Below are 17,674 nucleotides of genomic sequence, written 5' to 3' on the forward strand. Positions count from 1 at the left end.
TCGCGGATGTTTCTCAGCCAGGACATCTGTCGCCTTCCAACCCCACGCTTTCCTTCGATCTTTCCCATCATAATAAGCTGTAGAAGCGTATATTTGCTTCCGCGCATGATATAGCCCAGATATGCCAGTTTTCTCTGTTTTATTGAGGACAGTAGTTCTTTTTCGGCACTGGCTCGTCTCAACACCTCCACGTTGGTCACTAAATCTGTCCACGGGATTTTCAGCATTCTCCGGTGAAGCCACATTTCAAAAGCCTCTAATTGGTTCATGGAGTTCACCTTGAGAGTCCATGTTTCAACCCCGTAGAGCAGTATTGACCACACATAGCACTTGCTCATCCTCTGTCTCAGTTTTAAATTAAGACTATCACTGCAGAAGAATGATTTCATGCCATTGAATGCTGATCGTGCTATTTCTATTCTGCATCTAATTTCCTTATCTGGATCCAGATCAGAAGTGATTTGACTGCCGAGGTATTTAAAGTTAGTCACTCTCTCTATTGTTTGACCATTTATTCGCAATACAGCATTATTGTGAGGGTTTCGGCTAAACACTATCATCTTTGTTTTGGCCACATTGTATATGTAAATAAAGTGTTAAATAAATAAATAAATGCTTTACATCATAAAAGAAGCCTCATCCTCGGGGGACCACTGGTTAAACCTGATCCTTTACGGATCTAGGCTTGGAAGGGAAGATTTAGCAAAATGTAAACTCTCGCCTTCCAGAGAGTCGCCAGGCTCTCTATAGACCTGGGCTTGGAGGGGGAGATTGAGCAAAATGTAATCTCTCGTCTTTCACACAGTAGCTAGGTTCTTTATAGACCTAAGGTAAGAGGGCGAGAACTATTCACGGGGATCCGTTGCAATAGATCTTTATAGGTCGCAGTGACGTCAGGAGCGTGAAAAGCACTGACCGCCACAGAGGAGAAGAATAAAAATAAGAATAATATCCTTAAAATTTGTAGTAAAAATGTAAGTAGAACTTTGATGTCTGTGACATTACGACGAAGTTCAGTAGTTTTTAATTATTTTTTTGATTAGTCAATACACTATTAAGCTACGACAATTTTTTTTTATGCGTCAAATTATCAGCTAAAAAACATTTTTTTAAATTTAACGATTGACTTGCTTTATCTATGGTTAGTTTGGTTTTACTTTGACTTGAGTTGTTTAGTAGGATTTTGGATTTGTGAACAGAATAACAATACTACGTCACCGTAGATAAACGGATCATCGTATTTCTTTCATAACGATAGTCGAAAGACCAAGCTACTTTCAATCGTGGAGAGACTGGAAACTCTCGGTTTCACAACTCTGCAGGAACGGCGAGAAAGGGGTGATCTGATAGAGACATACGAGATACTCAACAGTCACTGTAGCTGCCCAAATTTGGATCCCATGTTCAGCTTAAACAAGATGCTCGTCTTTGAGGCCACAGTCTCATGCTGGAGAAAACGAGATTCAATCTAAATCCACGGAAGCACTTCCTGAGCATAGGGTTGTTGATGGTTGGAATAAGCTTCCACAAGAGCTGATCTCAATGTGTAGTCTCAGTGGGTTCAAAAATGGACTAGATTTGTTTCAGAAAAGTTAAAGTGCGCCAACAGCTAACTTTCATCAAAACAGATTCATGCATATCACCTTTAAGCTTATCGCTTAAAATTAATATAATATTATTATAAATTAATAATAATTATTAATATTTTGATTTTATAATTTAATTTCATCTCTTAATTCTTACTTATTCATATGTACATCTACTATCTGCATCTAATTGATTATTGTTGGTTGTGAATTTTTACTAAGAAATATAAATGTTTATGGAAGCAGAGATAGAGGGGAGGAAAGTAGAGTTGGAGCTATACAATGTCTTCTCCCTTTGATGTAGTTTATTTAACATTTATATTTTAATATATTTATTTTTTTAGAATTTCATTATTTTTTCCCTCTCCTCCTGCATTCATAATAAATTAATGTGAAATCTGTAATTGGTCTTACTTTTTTAAATTGTTCTTTATTACCTTGTATTTATATAAAGACTGCATGCTTTCCTTAAATAATACAATATATCATTCCATCGGGAAAATTCTTATCAATAAACAGAAAATATTATTGATAAAAGACACAATTAATTAATTGCCTACACAATTTCTTCATTTTAAGCCGCGGGTAAGAGCTAGCAGTGGCGAATGGTGATTTTATTTACAGGTAAGCTAGGAAAAAAAACATATATTTGTACCTACATCGGAGGTACATAATATATTGTAAGTAATATTGTAAGTAATATTTCCTATAAATTGATATTTTTCTTTGGTTCTGTGTGATACAACAACTCTCATCCATGAAATCAAATCAAACGATGTAACTTCGTGATATATTATATTATTTAGATATATAATCCATTACTTTAATAAATAATTCATATTTTTTTTTTTTTTAAATACCACTATGAATTTAGTCGATATTAGGTATTCAATTAAAATGTCAACTGCTCGAATTATTCTAGTAATTAATAGTGCTAAAAACGGCGGCGTCCAGCGCCATATGTCCTGCAATATGACACATGAAAGTAATTATGGTCTTATGTCAAAAGTACTATCTCAAAGAAAAATAGTCCTTAAGAAACAATGTTCGAAATACTGTTTTCCAAATCAATAATCTTCAAATAATTTGTGTAATCTGCAAGTTTAATCTAGGAGAAAAAACCCGCACTGGGGTTAAGACATTCAAAATATAGTATACTTATTTGTATGAAAAAATAAGCTGGAATAATTGGGTAGTTTCTTAGCTCACCTCAGGCGCTGGGGGCGCTTCATTTAAATTTATATTTATATAAGGATAAAAATACAAACGGTGGATATGATTTAAAATAAATGGTAATTATTTGTTTGTTTTTCTGTAAATAAAGTTACAATAAAACATTTTTATGGTTAGTCAAATATAATGGTAAGCTGCGCATAATCGCTTCTAGATATGGTTTGCCCCTGAGAGCTAGTATACATAATAATATTAAGAGGAATATTTTTTTAATAAAAACAAGGGTGTCACCGCCCGCCCCTGACTCCCGTAGTCAACTTTGATGGTGTCTCTAACTTTTTATGGATAATTTGTAATAAATGTCTCATCCACTAACGGCTGCCATTTCTGCGCGAGCATATTCAAGGAATCTACTTTACCGACATTAAATACAAGTAAAACAACGCGTGTACGACCAAAGAGGGGTTACATTTTGGAAAAATATTTTTCGCTTATTTAATATAATACTTAGTGACCAACCGAAACAAAATTTGCACCCGAAACCGAAACCTAGTTTCGGCTTCTGTTTTACTTTTAGCCGAAACTGAAACATGTCGAAATCAGTAAAAAGTTCCTCCAAAACGCTCAAAATTAGGCGTTATTATTTTTTAAGTTTACAAGTTCATTAAAACAATTGTTAAATAAAGTACACGATGAAAAAAAAGACATACATTTAATTAGTAAATTTGTTTATTTTTAGTGCTTTTTAGTTCGTTGTTGTTGTGGTCAGCACGTTTGCTTATTATGGAAAACTTTTACAGCGCCATTTCCACTATGTAATACCTCAAAGGCGCTTTACAAAGTGATTATATAAATATGCAAAATTGATTTTAACTTTTTGAATTTGTAATTTAAGTAAAACAATTTACTTCACCATCACATGCTACGGATTTAATTCACATGATTTCAAGAACAAGTGGGTTATAAGTTTTTTTTCATCAATTCACTGTCGTTCAAATTTATTCGCTACCTACTGGATCCGGGTTAAAATGTTGCAATTCCTACCATGAGGACCAATATTGTCTCCGGCCTAAGAATATCAAGAGAACTGTCATCTTGTGCGCATGTGCCTTTGATACTCTCACCGCGATCGTGAATAAGTTATTTTTGCGACCAATAATTAATTTAATCCACTGTGTCCAATACTGTCTCTGGCCCAAGAATAACAAGTGTACTGTCATCGTGTGTACATTTGCTTTTGATATTCTCACCCCGATCGCAAATAAGTTATTTTTGCGATAAATAATTCATCTAATCCACTGTATCATGCAATCACATATAATAATCAAGAATCCAAGTCAATAACCCTCTTTCCTCCTACAGGATCTGATCTGATCCTGACTGCCGCGAGAGAAGTTACGAACAATAAGGGGCCAGAACCCCAGAACAAGGTAGGTAATTGCATTCATTGTATTAGGGTTCGGTGGCAAAGTAAGTAAAGATAACTCATATCCGCGAACCAGACCAATTCGAGCGTTTAAAAGCCAACTGGCAAGTGGCGTAAACACATTGATTTGTTAAAAATGATTGTATCTGAATATTTATACTTACTGACTTTTTTATGTTTACCGGTTTTAAGACGTAGCTTTCCTCATCTCTACCCTTTTTAACTAACCCACATATTAAAATAAAATATATAATCAGTGCACGTTAATTTCAGCTTCTAAAAGCATGTGTCCTATCTGCATGTTGGTTTTATATTTTGGTGCAACTACTATGGCAAAGGTGTATAGTGGGATAATCATGTAAGTGTAATTAATGTCCTAACAAAGAAACGGGTGCGTCTCAAAACTGGTAGACATAGAAAAGTCGGGAAGTGGTTAGCTACTTATTTTTTGTTGTTTTGTTTTTGTTTGCTAATAATTTATAATTTGTTTCATGGAAGATATGGAAAGTAAGTCTTACGCTTTAGCTCCAGTCCAGAAACAATAGATTAGTATTTTCATTTTAATTTCACATGTTATTTTTTCGGTTTTATGAATCAAACCTAATGGTGTGAGTTAGCCTTCTAACATACAACTTGCGACATGAGTGGTCGGAACGGTTTATTGCACTTAAATGAGCATTCATTACTTGCAAGGTTTATTACCGCGTACCGAATTAGGGGACGTGGAATAATATGTATATTATGTATACGAGAGTATCTACCTTATATACGGCATTTGAGAGATCTAAAGATGGAAAACCTGTGTGAGAATTTGAGGAGGCTTTATATATGCTTATCTGTCATTGGCTGGTTTGTGATCACTTTATACAGTAATAAATTCATAATTTTGACAGAATTGTGAAGAAACGGAAAACGTCTTTTTGGAAGCGAAAATGATGGAGCAATTGAGGTTTTGTGTTAAAAATTGAACGCAATGCCATGGTTGGAATATTGAAGACTTCTGACCTGTCATTGGCTTGTTGTGGTCACTTTACACACTCTGTACCATTTACCATTCTGTCTTTATTTGAACATCTATATTCCTTCAGTTTTTCCACCTGTGATTGATATTGATGGGGGTGAGATTCATCTGATTGAATTATTTTACAGGACAAAGGGATTTGGAGTATTATGCAATTAAAATCTATAACCTTCTTCCACTGTCCAATAAAACAATTAATAACTACAAATGTTTTAAAAGGCTATAAAAAATGGATAGTGGATCTGGGTAGAAGTAAAATGAATTGTCTCATTCGCCCAAACCAATATTGAAACACCTGCTCCACAAATGTATAGTTTGTGTTATGTTTTTGTTCTTTTATTGTGCGTTTTATAATATGAATAATGTAGGAATGCAAAAATCAAATTAAATTATTAATACGTAGTGTTTAAAACTGTCTTAACCTTTTAATATTTCTCTCTGTATATTATTAAGTATTCTTCTTTGTATATTTTCACACGTAAAAAAATATATAATACTCTTATGTTGTTAAATGTCCTCGGCATGGGTAACCCCAGTGAGGGCACATTATTTTAATTATTAATTATTGTTAATAATGTAAAAAAAAATAAAAAAATATTCGTATATTGTGCAAAACAACATTGGTCAACATGATTTTTGTCTCACTTGTACCAATAAGTGAACTTAATGCAGTTTTTTTTATCTTTTTTTCAAATATGCATTTGGTATTTCTCCATCACCCACAGAATTTTGGTAAAGCCATGGACGATACTCCCGGTTTCATGTACCTCAAACAGAAGTTTCCTAAAATTAGTGATGGTTGTGACAACAAAATAAATTGTTTTAATCAAATTACAAATTTAAAAGCAACAATTAAATTTATTTATCTATAGAATCACTATGTAAAGCGCCCTTTTTTGTTATTTTCTTTTATTTATTTGGAAGTTCAACAAGGATACATAAAATACATACATTTTTAAGTAAGCATTACTAACATTCTTTATAAATATCCTTTAAGACACTTTAGTATTTTTTTTTTTACAATAATCATTTGCTCTATCATGATAAATGTCAATGTTAATTTTTTCTTGAGGTATTATATTACGAAAATGGCGCTATATAAGTTATTCATAATAATAATAATAATTGCTTATTTGTGGGTTCACAAATAAAATCACAAATGCACAAAGAAACGTTTAAAGAACGATTAAATCTACTGGAGAATGCAGCTTACCTAGCATTAAAAATGTTACTCGTTGTTTCTAGGTAAGTCGGAATGTTTGAATATCGACCAGTGAAGAATGCAGAAAGTATCAAAATGTTAGAAATTATAAATGCCTATTTTTTGGAAACCTTGTGTGATGGGGAAAACCGATATTTTATTTTAATTTGAGAGAAAAAACTCTACCAGAATAACATATTTTTCTTTCTGAGACAAAAAACTGTTTAAGTGTAAAATTAAAACATTTAAACATATAACTTACATTTGAGTAGAGCTGATCGCCATTATAATGACTTCTCTGTCTCTTGATGTCTTCGTCTGTTTGGCTGGTATATTCTCGGTTATCATCTGCAAATAAATAAATAAGTGAATAACAGTTCACACGGGAGTAAATAAATCTTAAACTTTCTGTGTATTTGAATACCCGCGAAGTATTTTCAGGGAATCTGAAAATGATAAAATTGTTTCAGTCAGGACTTGGCAAAGGAGCCAAGAATAAATTTTAGAATAATACATTTGTTTTCTTAACCTACGGGAGTTATGGTCTCCGCGGGACGCCCTGTTGGAAATTGGACATGGGGTGTTCCTAAACTAGACCCTCGACCAATTAAAAGAGGACAATTTGGAATTTATTAGGAATCGTCCCGTGAGGAGAAAACTTTACTTACCCCTTAACTGGTGTAGGGGAGAATGAGTTCTGACCGGGTTATTTTAAGACGCAATGAACATTGATTCAACGCTTAAATAAATTTGTTTTTCTTTATCGATTAAACAAAATTATGGCTTTTAACAAATTGTGTTATTATGTCAATTGATATTAATATAAAATATTATTTTGATTTTGATTTCCTAGGGCATAAAATATATAATTCAATATTTGCTAAAAATATTTGGAGGTACAAAACATATAATTGGTTGGTTAAAAAAATAATATGAAATAAATATAATATAACTTATCAAAAAATAGCTCTGAAGATTAATAAAAACATAAAGTAAACTTAGATAGGGATCAGTGTAAAACAAGCTTCTGACGTCACTGCGACCTGTGCAGATCTATTTTGAGTGGTCCCCGAAAATTAATTCTCGCTTTTAAAGCCGATGTTTTTAAAGAGTCGAGCTACTGAATTAAAGGAAAGTGCTTTCATATCAAGTATTGAAAGTATCAGGCTATTAGGTGAGGGCGGCCTTGTGGTGTAATGGTCAGCGCATTTGCCTACCATGCATAGGTCTCGGGTTCGATTCCCGACATAGTTGATATGAAATATTATTTAAAAGGGTGTTTTTACACTAGAATATTTCAAAGTCGCAACTACACTGGCTCAGTATCAGGCATAGAAGAAACATTCACATTTTAACTTCTTCACAATATTTTAAATAATCCCACTTCGCCTGTTTATCTGAGAGAGCTCTTCCAACCTCTTTCACAACACGGACTATATCTTCGTTCTAGTAACGAGAGAACCCTTTTAATACCCTGTCATCGCTAAAATTGTCTTGCCTCCTCTTTTACAGTAGTAACCGCTCGATTGTGGAATAACCTACCCACTAATGTTAGAGACGCCCCTTCTTTATTTACATTTAAGTCAAGATTGAAATGTCACTATATAAATATTTAAATTGTTCGTTTATCCTTCTTGTTTCCTTCCCATCCCCTCTTCTCTCTTCATAGTATAGTGTTTTTTTTTTTATATTGGTAGTAGAGTGTTAATTTTTCATATGTTTTTATTTTATATTTATATTATTAAAATTAATAACTTGTATGTAAATATAAGTTATTACATCAATAAAATAAACCTTATTATTAATGACGTTCTTACAAGGTTACGTCATTTTGCCAAAATGTTAAAGATGGGACAAATTGATCAATGTAAATCGATCGAATAAAAAATAATTAATTTCTTGTCGATCATGAAAAAAAGTATTTAATGTCTTATTTTTTAGTAAATAATTTAGGGCATTAAAAGCAAAACTAGCAAACTCACGTTTTGGTGTTTTCGAGAAAAATAACAAAAATTGCCACACTAATGCCAAAGAGAGTTTTCATGTTAGAAATGTTATTTTCACTGAACCTAAACTTTATGATACTAATAAATTGGCTTTAATAGAAATATGAATTCAAAAAACTTTCTTAATATTTGTATGGCACGGCCATTTTGGAAATTTAAATCTCAAGCCTGTCATTAGTAAATAAAATGGCAGATGGATATTGCTATGTTTGCTTAACACTATTTTTAAACGATCAGAAGTATGATTTTAAACTACATTTGCAACACTACTCGTGATTAAAAAAAAATATAGTTGATAAACTACAGAATGACATCATAGCCCAAAAGAATTTTTCTTTTTGGAGGTTGCTATCTTTGCTTCCAATGCCTTCAATTGTCTTAAACACACTATAATAGAATTGTTTTTGCGTTTTTATATCAATTTTCGGATACAAAGTCATGTTTGCATGAAGAACTGATAAAGTCGATTTGATCGGTACATGATCAATGATCAGTAATTTCCCATCACTAGTGACATTAGGTTGGCAGCTGTCATTTTAATCAAGCTATATTTTAAGGACTGTAGTAATAATCCTCACGTGGTTTTGGCTAAGTTTCATTAGATCGAAAACAAACATTTGCGAGTATCCCTTCAGTCAAGGAAAAAATAAGAAACTTTTATTTTAAAAAAGCCAATATTTATCTACAAAATTTGAGGATGTCTACACGGAGTATTGTTGTTTAAACAATACTTTAAGTATGTCAAAATGTTTGTAGCTCGAAAGCTTGATAAATAAATAATAGATAATCTCATTAAGAGTTCAACTAAAAGCCAAGTTTAAGTATAGCCACCAGAACGAGTCTTAGCTAACTTTAGCGATTCCTCGATTTCTGCAAACTTCTTCAACTGAACTTCGTAGCAACTTAACTAAGTGAACTTAGAATGGGGTTTAAGTAAATTATTATACCCCCTCAAATAAGTGGACGCCATGCGCCATTTTGAAACTAAACTGTGTCTTCAAGTATTTTATTACGCGCGTATTTTATCTGTAATTACACTGTAGGAACAATTTCAAGAATTAATTGAAGCAAAATTACGTTAACGATTTTTTACTGCGAAACATTTTGATAATAACCAAGTAATGAATGGCTTTTATCCGTTATTTTAGGCGTGCCTCGTGTTTTAAGAGATATAAATATTTAAAAAATAATTGTGAAATTAGTTAAATTGTTGATTAACATCACGTGTTGTTCAAATTTATTTATTCATTCAACGGCTTTTGCCTTTAACAAAATATTTAAAAAAACATAATGTCAAAATAAAAAACGTTTGCGTACACACTAAATGTGACATAATATGGCATAAAATGTTTGAAAACGTGGTGGAAAGTTATAGCGTCAGTAGCTTAATCACAAATAACTATCGACGTGCTAATAAGCGACGTGATTACGATTTCTCACCATAGTTGTTTATTTATATTCGTTTATATTCGCGATCACACTGGAACATCCGTGAACACCCAATATTAAATGTCAAAATATTTGCGTTTCGCGACGTATAATCCTGCTGCGCAATCACATGTTTGAATTTCACCGGAGTAAATATGGAAAATATTCCAAAACGGCTATTTTTATTTATTTATTTATTGTTTATCATACTATTCATTGCATTTAGCCGGCGGCGGCGGTTGGCAAGTCAAATGTCAAGAAAAGCAGTCGCCATGGTATTTGTAATTTAATGTTCACTTTTTTGTATTAGATACTCCTTACTATTTTGCAAATGCAATATATTGTTAACAAATTACAACAGGGATGGAGAATATCTTAAATAAGGGAATATTGAAGTCTAGGCATTTACAGGGCTTATGACCTGTCATTGGCTGGTTTAAGTGGCCACTTTACACACTGTGAAACATTCACCATTATATTATTGTTTATAGTAAACGCCGATTTTTCGCCAGTGGAATGTATTTATTAACGATGAAAACAAAAAACCTGCCGACACGAGCGTTGACTTAGAGATTACATACGCGTTGACTTATGACTGCGATAACTTAACATGTTCATTATTGTTCATTGTGATCGCTCAAATGCTTAGCATGTTTTTAAGCACGTAAATAGTTATTTGTGATTGAGCTACAGGAAGCTGTTCTTCAAACAGTTCCGTGGTGGCCATATCTCGGAAATCATAAATGGCAAAATATTCTCTTCCAAATTAAAAACATATATTTTGCTAATTTCGTTAAATTGTGTTTTTATTAATTCAATTTATAATCCTCTTGCTCCTAAAAAAACATGATTTACTCGTATATACGACCAACGCCGACGCTTAAAAAATAGACTCGTTTTCGGGTCTTAATCCTCTCATTTTGCAGATCGAGGGTTCCCCACTGCTGGTGGGACTTACCATTGTCGTCATGGCGTTTCCTCCTATGATGAGCAGCGTGCTCTCCCGGCGTCACTACAGCAGCCCCCGCCCCGGCTGGCTGCAGCCCCAGGATCCCGCTGATGCTGTAGCTGCCCGTGCTGCTGACTTGGGGCTCCCCAGTCGCCACGCCAGAATGCGTTATCACCTGGAAATATACATCAATATATACATTAATATATCATTAATATATTGAAAAGAGAAATTTTCAAACAAAATTTAGTTCTAGAACAGATACGTCCGCTTCCGAAAGCTTTTCCGAGAAAAAAAACCCCTAAGAGAATAAAAAATCTTAAAGGTGAAGTGATCATTGATACGCCAGAAAATAAAAAAAATGCATTCCATCTATGGTGTCACGAGACATGTCGTATAAAAGGTATAATTTTTTTCTGTCAAAATCGCTTTGTCAAAAATGGATTATTCTCATAAAAAAATTCCTTTTCTTCACTAATCAAAAAAAATAATTAAAAGAAATATTTGCGTTCTTAGGATTTACCCAAATATTTAATAAACAATGTTTGATTATGTCCAAATGCTTGCAGACTGGCTGGATTTCCTCCCTAGGGAGTTGTTCATATTTAAATTTATTTCAACAGAGAGGGAAAATGTTTTTGAGAAGGGAATATGGAAGTCTAGGCATTTACAGGCTTATATAATTTTCTTGTTGTTTTACTGTAGAATGTTTTGTTATTTAAACTTTCTACTGAATATGCTGTATAATTTTTAGGTTATTTTTTAAAATATAAATCTTGTATAATTTTTGGTGTGATTTTTAATTTTTTTTTATAAATATTGTTTTAAACATTCATGTTTTTGAAAAAAAAAAAATATTAAGCCAAATATGTTAATATTATAAATATTTGTAAAAGACAGATTTGCCGAATATGTTAATAAAATAAAATAAAATAAAATAAAATAAAATAAAATAAAATAAAATAAAATAAAATAAAATAAAATAAAATAAAATAAAATAAAATAAAATAAAATAAAATAAAATAAAATAAAAACATTTCTCCACAATATCCATATAGATTTTGAAAATACAATAAGTTATTCTTAATCCATTATATATATTGTGGGTATACTGGCAAAAAGCTTTAACTCTCAAATCCCTGTTTTGAGAAATCAAGCATTTAAGTTTTGTTCCCATTTTACTCTTTTATATCTAATTTCAATATAGTAAGGTGTTTAATGCTCATTTAAGAAAATGTTTTTAATTTTTCTGTTTCTTAATTTTATATCTAGTAAATATTAAGTTATTTAAAGCTTTTGACCCGAATCAAATACTCGGTATACGACTTAACCTTAAATTTATTTTTAAAACTACACATATTTAAGTTTTGTTCCCATTTTACTCTTTTATATCTAATTTAAATATAGTAAGGTGTTAAATGCTCATTTAAGAAAATGTTTTTAATTTTTCTGTTTCTTAATTTTATATCTAGTAAATATTAAGTTATTTAAAGCTTTTAACCCGAATCAAATACTCGGTATACGACTTAACCTTAAATTTATTTTTAAAACTACATATATTTAAGTTTTGTTCCCATTTTACTCTTTTATATCTAATTTAAATATAGTAAGGTGTTAAGTGCTCATTTAAGAAAATGTTTTTAATTTTTCTGTTTCTTAATTTTATCTCTAGTAAATATTAAGTTAGTTAAAGCTTTTAGCCCGAATAAAATACTCGGTATTCGACTTAACCTTAAATTTATTTTTAAAATTACAGACTTATGAAATTAAATACGACTTAGTGTATTTTGCCAGTTTGTAGAGCGTTAAAAACTTTACAAAACTTCATCATTAGGTCAAATCCGCATATTTTCGAGTTAACATTTTTTGCCAGTATACCCACGATATTTTTATCGGTATTCATAGTATGTGATATTATCCTATTTAATAATGAAAAATGAAAATGAAAAAAAATATTATTACGTAAACTTGCATATATTTCAATAAACATCTATGCAATATTTCGCAGCAGTCTCCTGCAATTTCATTCCTACGTCCGTTTTTAAACACCCACTGGCCTTTTCAAAGCGTTTATTCAAACCTATTAAACTCACGCCCCTTCTTTCATCTCCTCCCTCTTTTTTAAACTGTTTCTTCCACAGCAAAAAATATTTTCATAACCTAATCAATGCATGTATAAGGGATGTCTACTAAAATGCATACCATGTAGGTTTTATGTTATTTATTTATTTATTTATTAACGGACATTGTCCATGTATACAATTTATAAGGTTTAAATATTACAAAAAAAGAACAGTTTAAAACATTTTAAAAAAAAGAAAGAAGCATTGACAAACATAAGGGACATCGAGACAAGATCTGGACTATTTATTTAGTGCTCGTTTAAATCGTTGTAAACTTAAACCAAAAAAGTCCAGATCCTGTCTTGAGTTAACAATACGACAAAGGCGGGTCATTGGAGAATTTAGGCCATAGTTTGTTCTATGCTGATCGATGAACAGTACTTCATTGTTTCTCAATCTACGAGTCGGAATATTGAATTTTACTTGTCCCAGTAATGATGGAACATCGATTATACCATTTAGTATGCCGAACATATATATGGAGTCAATATTAGTTCTACGTTTTTGTAGACTAGAAATATTTAACATTGACTCCATTTCAGCGTAAGAATAATTATCTCTCTCTAGTCCAAGCATCCACGCTATTTTTCGAAGCAAGCGATGTTGGACTGTTTATGGTGAAAGTGTATTGTTTTGCACGTTGGTTTAATAATCGGCGTATCGACAAAACCGGCGGTCATAGAAATGTCGGTAAGTGGTGAGATAGAAATATAAAATAACATTTAGGATAATAATATTAAACTACAAATTAATTGAAGTAACAAAAACGAAATATTATACTTACAGAAACAACAGATCCATGGGTTTGGTTGTGTCCATCTTGTGGGTCTTGCTGTGTTTGTTGGTGAACGTGTTTCGCTTTTTCCGCTGCCTTATTTCTTACAATCCTAAAAAAAAACACAATCATATAAAACACTAGAGAAATAAGAAAAACACCCTGTTGTCATAAATTAAAGATAAAAACGAAAATTCAAAAATGACTGAAAAAAATCGTTGACTTTTTCTGGAGTAACATTTACATTTATAGACTTTTTATTCAACAGAATACACGAATTTATTAACGGAAATTTATAATTTGTAAATTATTACACTATTAATATTTATTATAAAAAGAAAAAACATAATATATTTTTAAGATAAGGTTGAAAATATATGTATATATATTTATTAATATACACGGCACGCAGTGCCTTTTACCATACCAAAATACATATTAAAAATTGTATAAACATTTCAATATAATGTGAAAAACATAAAAATCAAAATGAATAGTATTTTTTTACATAAATACTATAACATTTCATGTGCAGCTAGTTCAACTCCTCATTCGTACGTCATTATTAATTATTTATTCGCCTTGTAATAAATAAAAAGTATGACTGTATGACTAAATCGGGTAAGATCGGGTTGTGGTCCTGTGGCTAGTGTCTCGGACTCACGGACCAAAGGTCTGTGGTTCGAATCCCACTCTACCCCAACTTGATTCCATTTTCTAATAGTGAGTTATTTACAACTCGTTGAAAATGGCCCTCAAAATGAAATATTTGGGTAAATCATAAGAACGCAAATATTTCTTTTTTTAAAAAAAAATAAATAAAATGAAAGTATGACTAAATGTGAAATCACTGTGAATGGAGTTATACTAAAACAAGTAGAGGAATTTGTGTATCTGGGAAGTATGTTCACTAGGAATGGAATGACTGAGAAAGATATTGAAAGCAGGGTGAGTGCCGGGAACAGAGTGAACGGTGCACTTAAATCGACCTTGGCAAATAAATGCTTGTCACAAGAGGCAAAATTGGTAGTTCACAACGCAGTCCTGGTCCCGTCCCTGATGTATGGGAGCGAAGTAAGGACTTGGAAAAACAGGGATGAAAGTAGGCTGAATGCTGTCGAAATGCGATCTCTCAGGCGAATGTGTGGTAAAACTACGTACGATAGATGCACAAATGTTGAAATCCGTACATTATGTAAGGCTGAGACAAGCATTATCGACAAAATCAAGAAAGGTGCTCTGCGCTGGTTTGGACATGTAGAACGAATGGACAGCGAGAGAACGGCTAAGAATATTTACAATGCGAATGTTGATGGATGCAGAAATAGAGGAAGACCGAGAAAGACATGGCATGACCAGATCCAACAAATGCTTAAAGATGGAAATGTCAAAAGTCGGAAGACAAAGACGAAAAAAAACAAATTTGAGATCAATAAGTCACCCAGATACCAATACAATATCAGCATTAATAAATTCCACACAAGTCATGGTCAAAAAAGTTTTGTTTTCAAAGGAATAAAAAATTACAATAATCTCCCCAATGAACAAACAACTATTAAAACTAATATATTAGTAAAAAATTCAAGTAAATTTTTTTTTTTAAATAACCCGAGTAAAAACAATATTCTTGTTAAATAATTTTAATGTAATTTTACTTTCTGTTTTTCTTTTTAATTCGCATATATTTTTTTCTCATGTGTATTAAAAATTATATAATATCAAATGACTTAATAACTTTAACAGCGAAAGTTACTTTCCAAGCACAAGAGCTAGTATCTTTTATGGAAAATTACGGTTATAACATTAACTAAATATAAATAAGTAGATTGTAATAGAAAAAATTCATGTGGCATTTATGTAACTAAATTAATAAAAATAAAAATATTTTAAAACACAAGATGAAATTATATATTTTTACCGTCTAAAACATATTTTTAATTAATGACAGAGTGACGCTTAGGGTAAAATTGTGGGCGACAAATTTTGACTTATGAATGCCACTCGCGGCTACATGGATTGACTCTCCTGACGCACGTTTCGGCTGCCATTACACCCCGTTTTCAGGGCAGAACTATTCCACTTTGATTACACAATACAATATCACCCTCGCAATATAATTATTATGCTACAAATTATTTATATATGCTTTATTAAGTCAGTTCATAACATCTTAAGAACAAATATGAACCTTAAATAACATTACATTAAACAATGTTTTGAGTGCGTCCAAATGTTTGTAGAATCTATTGTACGTTCTCAAAAATGTTTTTCCTCTCTGTTGCATTATTAAATTTTACATCAAAATTTAACAAAAACATGTTTTTTTAAATAGACATGAAATTTTTTTATTATTGATTATTATTTAAATTATTTAAATTTTATTCATTGATTTTTCTCTTTTCACACCTAATGGTGCATAGGGCTTTGCATTGGTACACCAATTGCAGCGTATCTTGTTCGTTTTTGTAACATAGAAAATAAGATGATCAGTCTTACGCTTTATAATAAAAATAAATAAAACATGAAAAATGAAAAATATTTGCGGTCTTAGGATCAACCTAAATATTTAAATTTTCAGGCCAGTTTTAAAAGTTGTAGTAACTCAATGTTTAAAAATGGGAATCAAGTTTGGGTGAAGTGGGGTTCGAACCCTGGACTTCTGATCCGTGAGTGATCCACTGGACAAGGAACCACAGTTCGATTCATGGATGAAAAATACTTGTGATAAATGATTATGAAAGTCAAGGCATTTACATGGCGTATGACCTGTCGTTGGCTAATTTAAGTGTCTGCTTTACACACCACACACTGTATAATATTCACCATTCTTTCCATGCTCAGATAAGCATATTTTCTTTATTTTTTCATATGTTGACTTTTGTGACAATGACAATCGGGTTGTGATCCCGTGGGTGGCGTTGCGTACTCGCGGATCAGACGTCTGAGGTTCGAACCCCATCCCACCCAACTACTCAAATGGCCCCAAATTTGAAATATTTGAGTAAATCATAAGAACGTTGATATTTATTTTTCTGAAAAATTTGACCATGAAATATTATAAAATACAGTAAAAAAAAACATTTTTTTTTACATGGTAGTATTGTGGAATCAAGTATTAGAGGCCAGAGGTTCGAACCCTCCAATATCACAATTTGATTCTTATTTTTTAATAGCAAGTAATTTACAACACGTTGACTTACAATGCCCAAATTGTCTGTGAATGAAGATAACAGTTCTACGTTTTTTCTCGATGACTGCTCTCAGGTAAAAATCCTGAAAATGGTAATCGAGTGGAGAAACGTAGTCTCGTAGTGTCGTGGTTAGCATGTTTGCCTACCATGCTTGAGGTCCCGGGTTCGATTTATGGGACGGTTGACATAAAATATTTGTTTTTAATGGTGGTTTTACACTGAAGTACTTTATTGTCCCTGTACAGGCAACTGAAGCGTAAGACTGTTCACCTTACCTTTTGATGATACCATCGACTGATGATAAGGTTTTGATGATGATAATGAAGAAGTGAGGTCACATTATTTTTATTTTTAATAATTGTTTATTTTACGTTTTTTAATTATTTTTTTATGATTTTAAAATACCTTAAATAATTGAAATACACATAAGACTTGTAAATGCCTAGATTTCCATGTTCCCTTTTCAAAAATGTTTCCACTCTCTGTTGCAATAATTTTCAATTGTCTAAGGGGTTTTCTAAGAATCCAGCCTTGCCTATAAACATTTGGACTTACTCAAAATATTGTAAGGGCAAATATCTAAACCAAAATCTTAGGTCTGATCATGTCAAAAGCAGATAGAACCGAAGGGCATGTATGACAAGATGTCTGAATGTGGAAGAAGCTAAAAATGTATGCCAAGATAGACGTGTGTGGTGGTCCATTCTCTCTGCCTACCCCTACGGGAAGATGGCGTAATAGTAGTAGTAGTAGTAGCAAATATCTATATATTTTCCTAAAAAAAATCATATCCCA

At 32.0% G+C, this 17,674-nt stretch overlaps 1 protein-coding gene across 1 annotated transcript in view; it reads right to left on the bottom strand.

Annotated features, from left to right (window-relative positions):
* The window catches only part of LOC148283520 (uncharacterized), a 146,221-nt gene that overhangs the window by 15,023 nt on the left and 113,524 nt on the right, over positions 1 to 17,674 (bottom strand). Inside the window, exons 5-7 of the mRNA XM_088243694.1 lie at positions 13,698 to 13,800; positions 10,800 to 10,965; positions 6,670 to 6,755 (exon numbers count right to left, since the gene is read on the bottom strand). Coding sequence (XP_088099820.1) covers positions 6,670 to 6,755; positions 10,800 to 10,965; positions 13,698 to 13,800 — 355 coding nt within the window. The remainder of the gene's footprint in view (positions 1 to 6,669; positions 6,756 to 10,799; positions 10,966 to 13,697; positions 13,801 to 17,674) is intronic.

Source organism: Micrasema longulum, unplaced genomic scaffold, assembly GCF_059751315.1.
Source record: "Micrasema longulum isolate JH-2025_06_02 unplaced genomic scaffold, ASM5975131v1 h1tg000225l, whole genome shotgun sequence".
NCBI lineage: Eukaryota > Metazoa > Arthropoda > Insecta > Trichoptera > Brachycentridae > Micrasema > Micrasema longulum.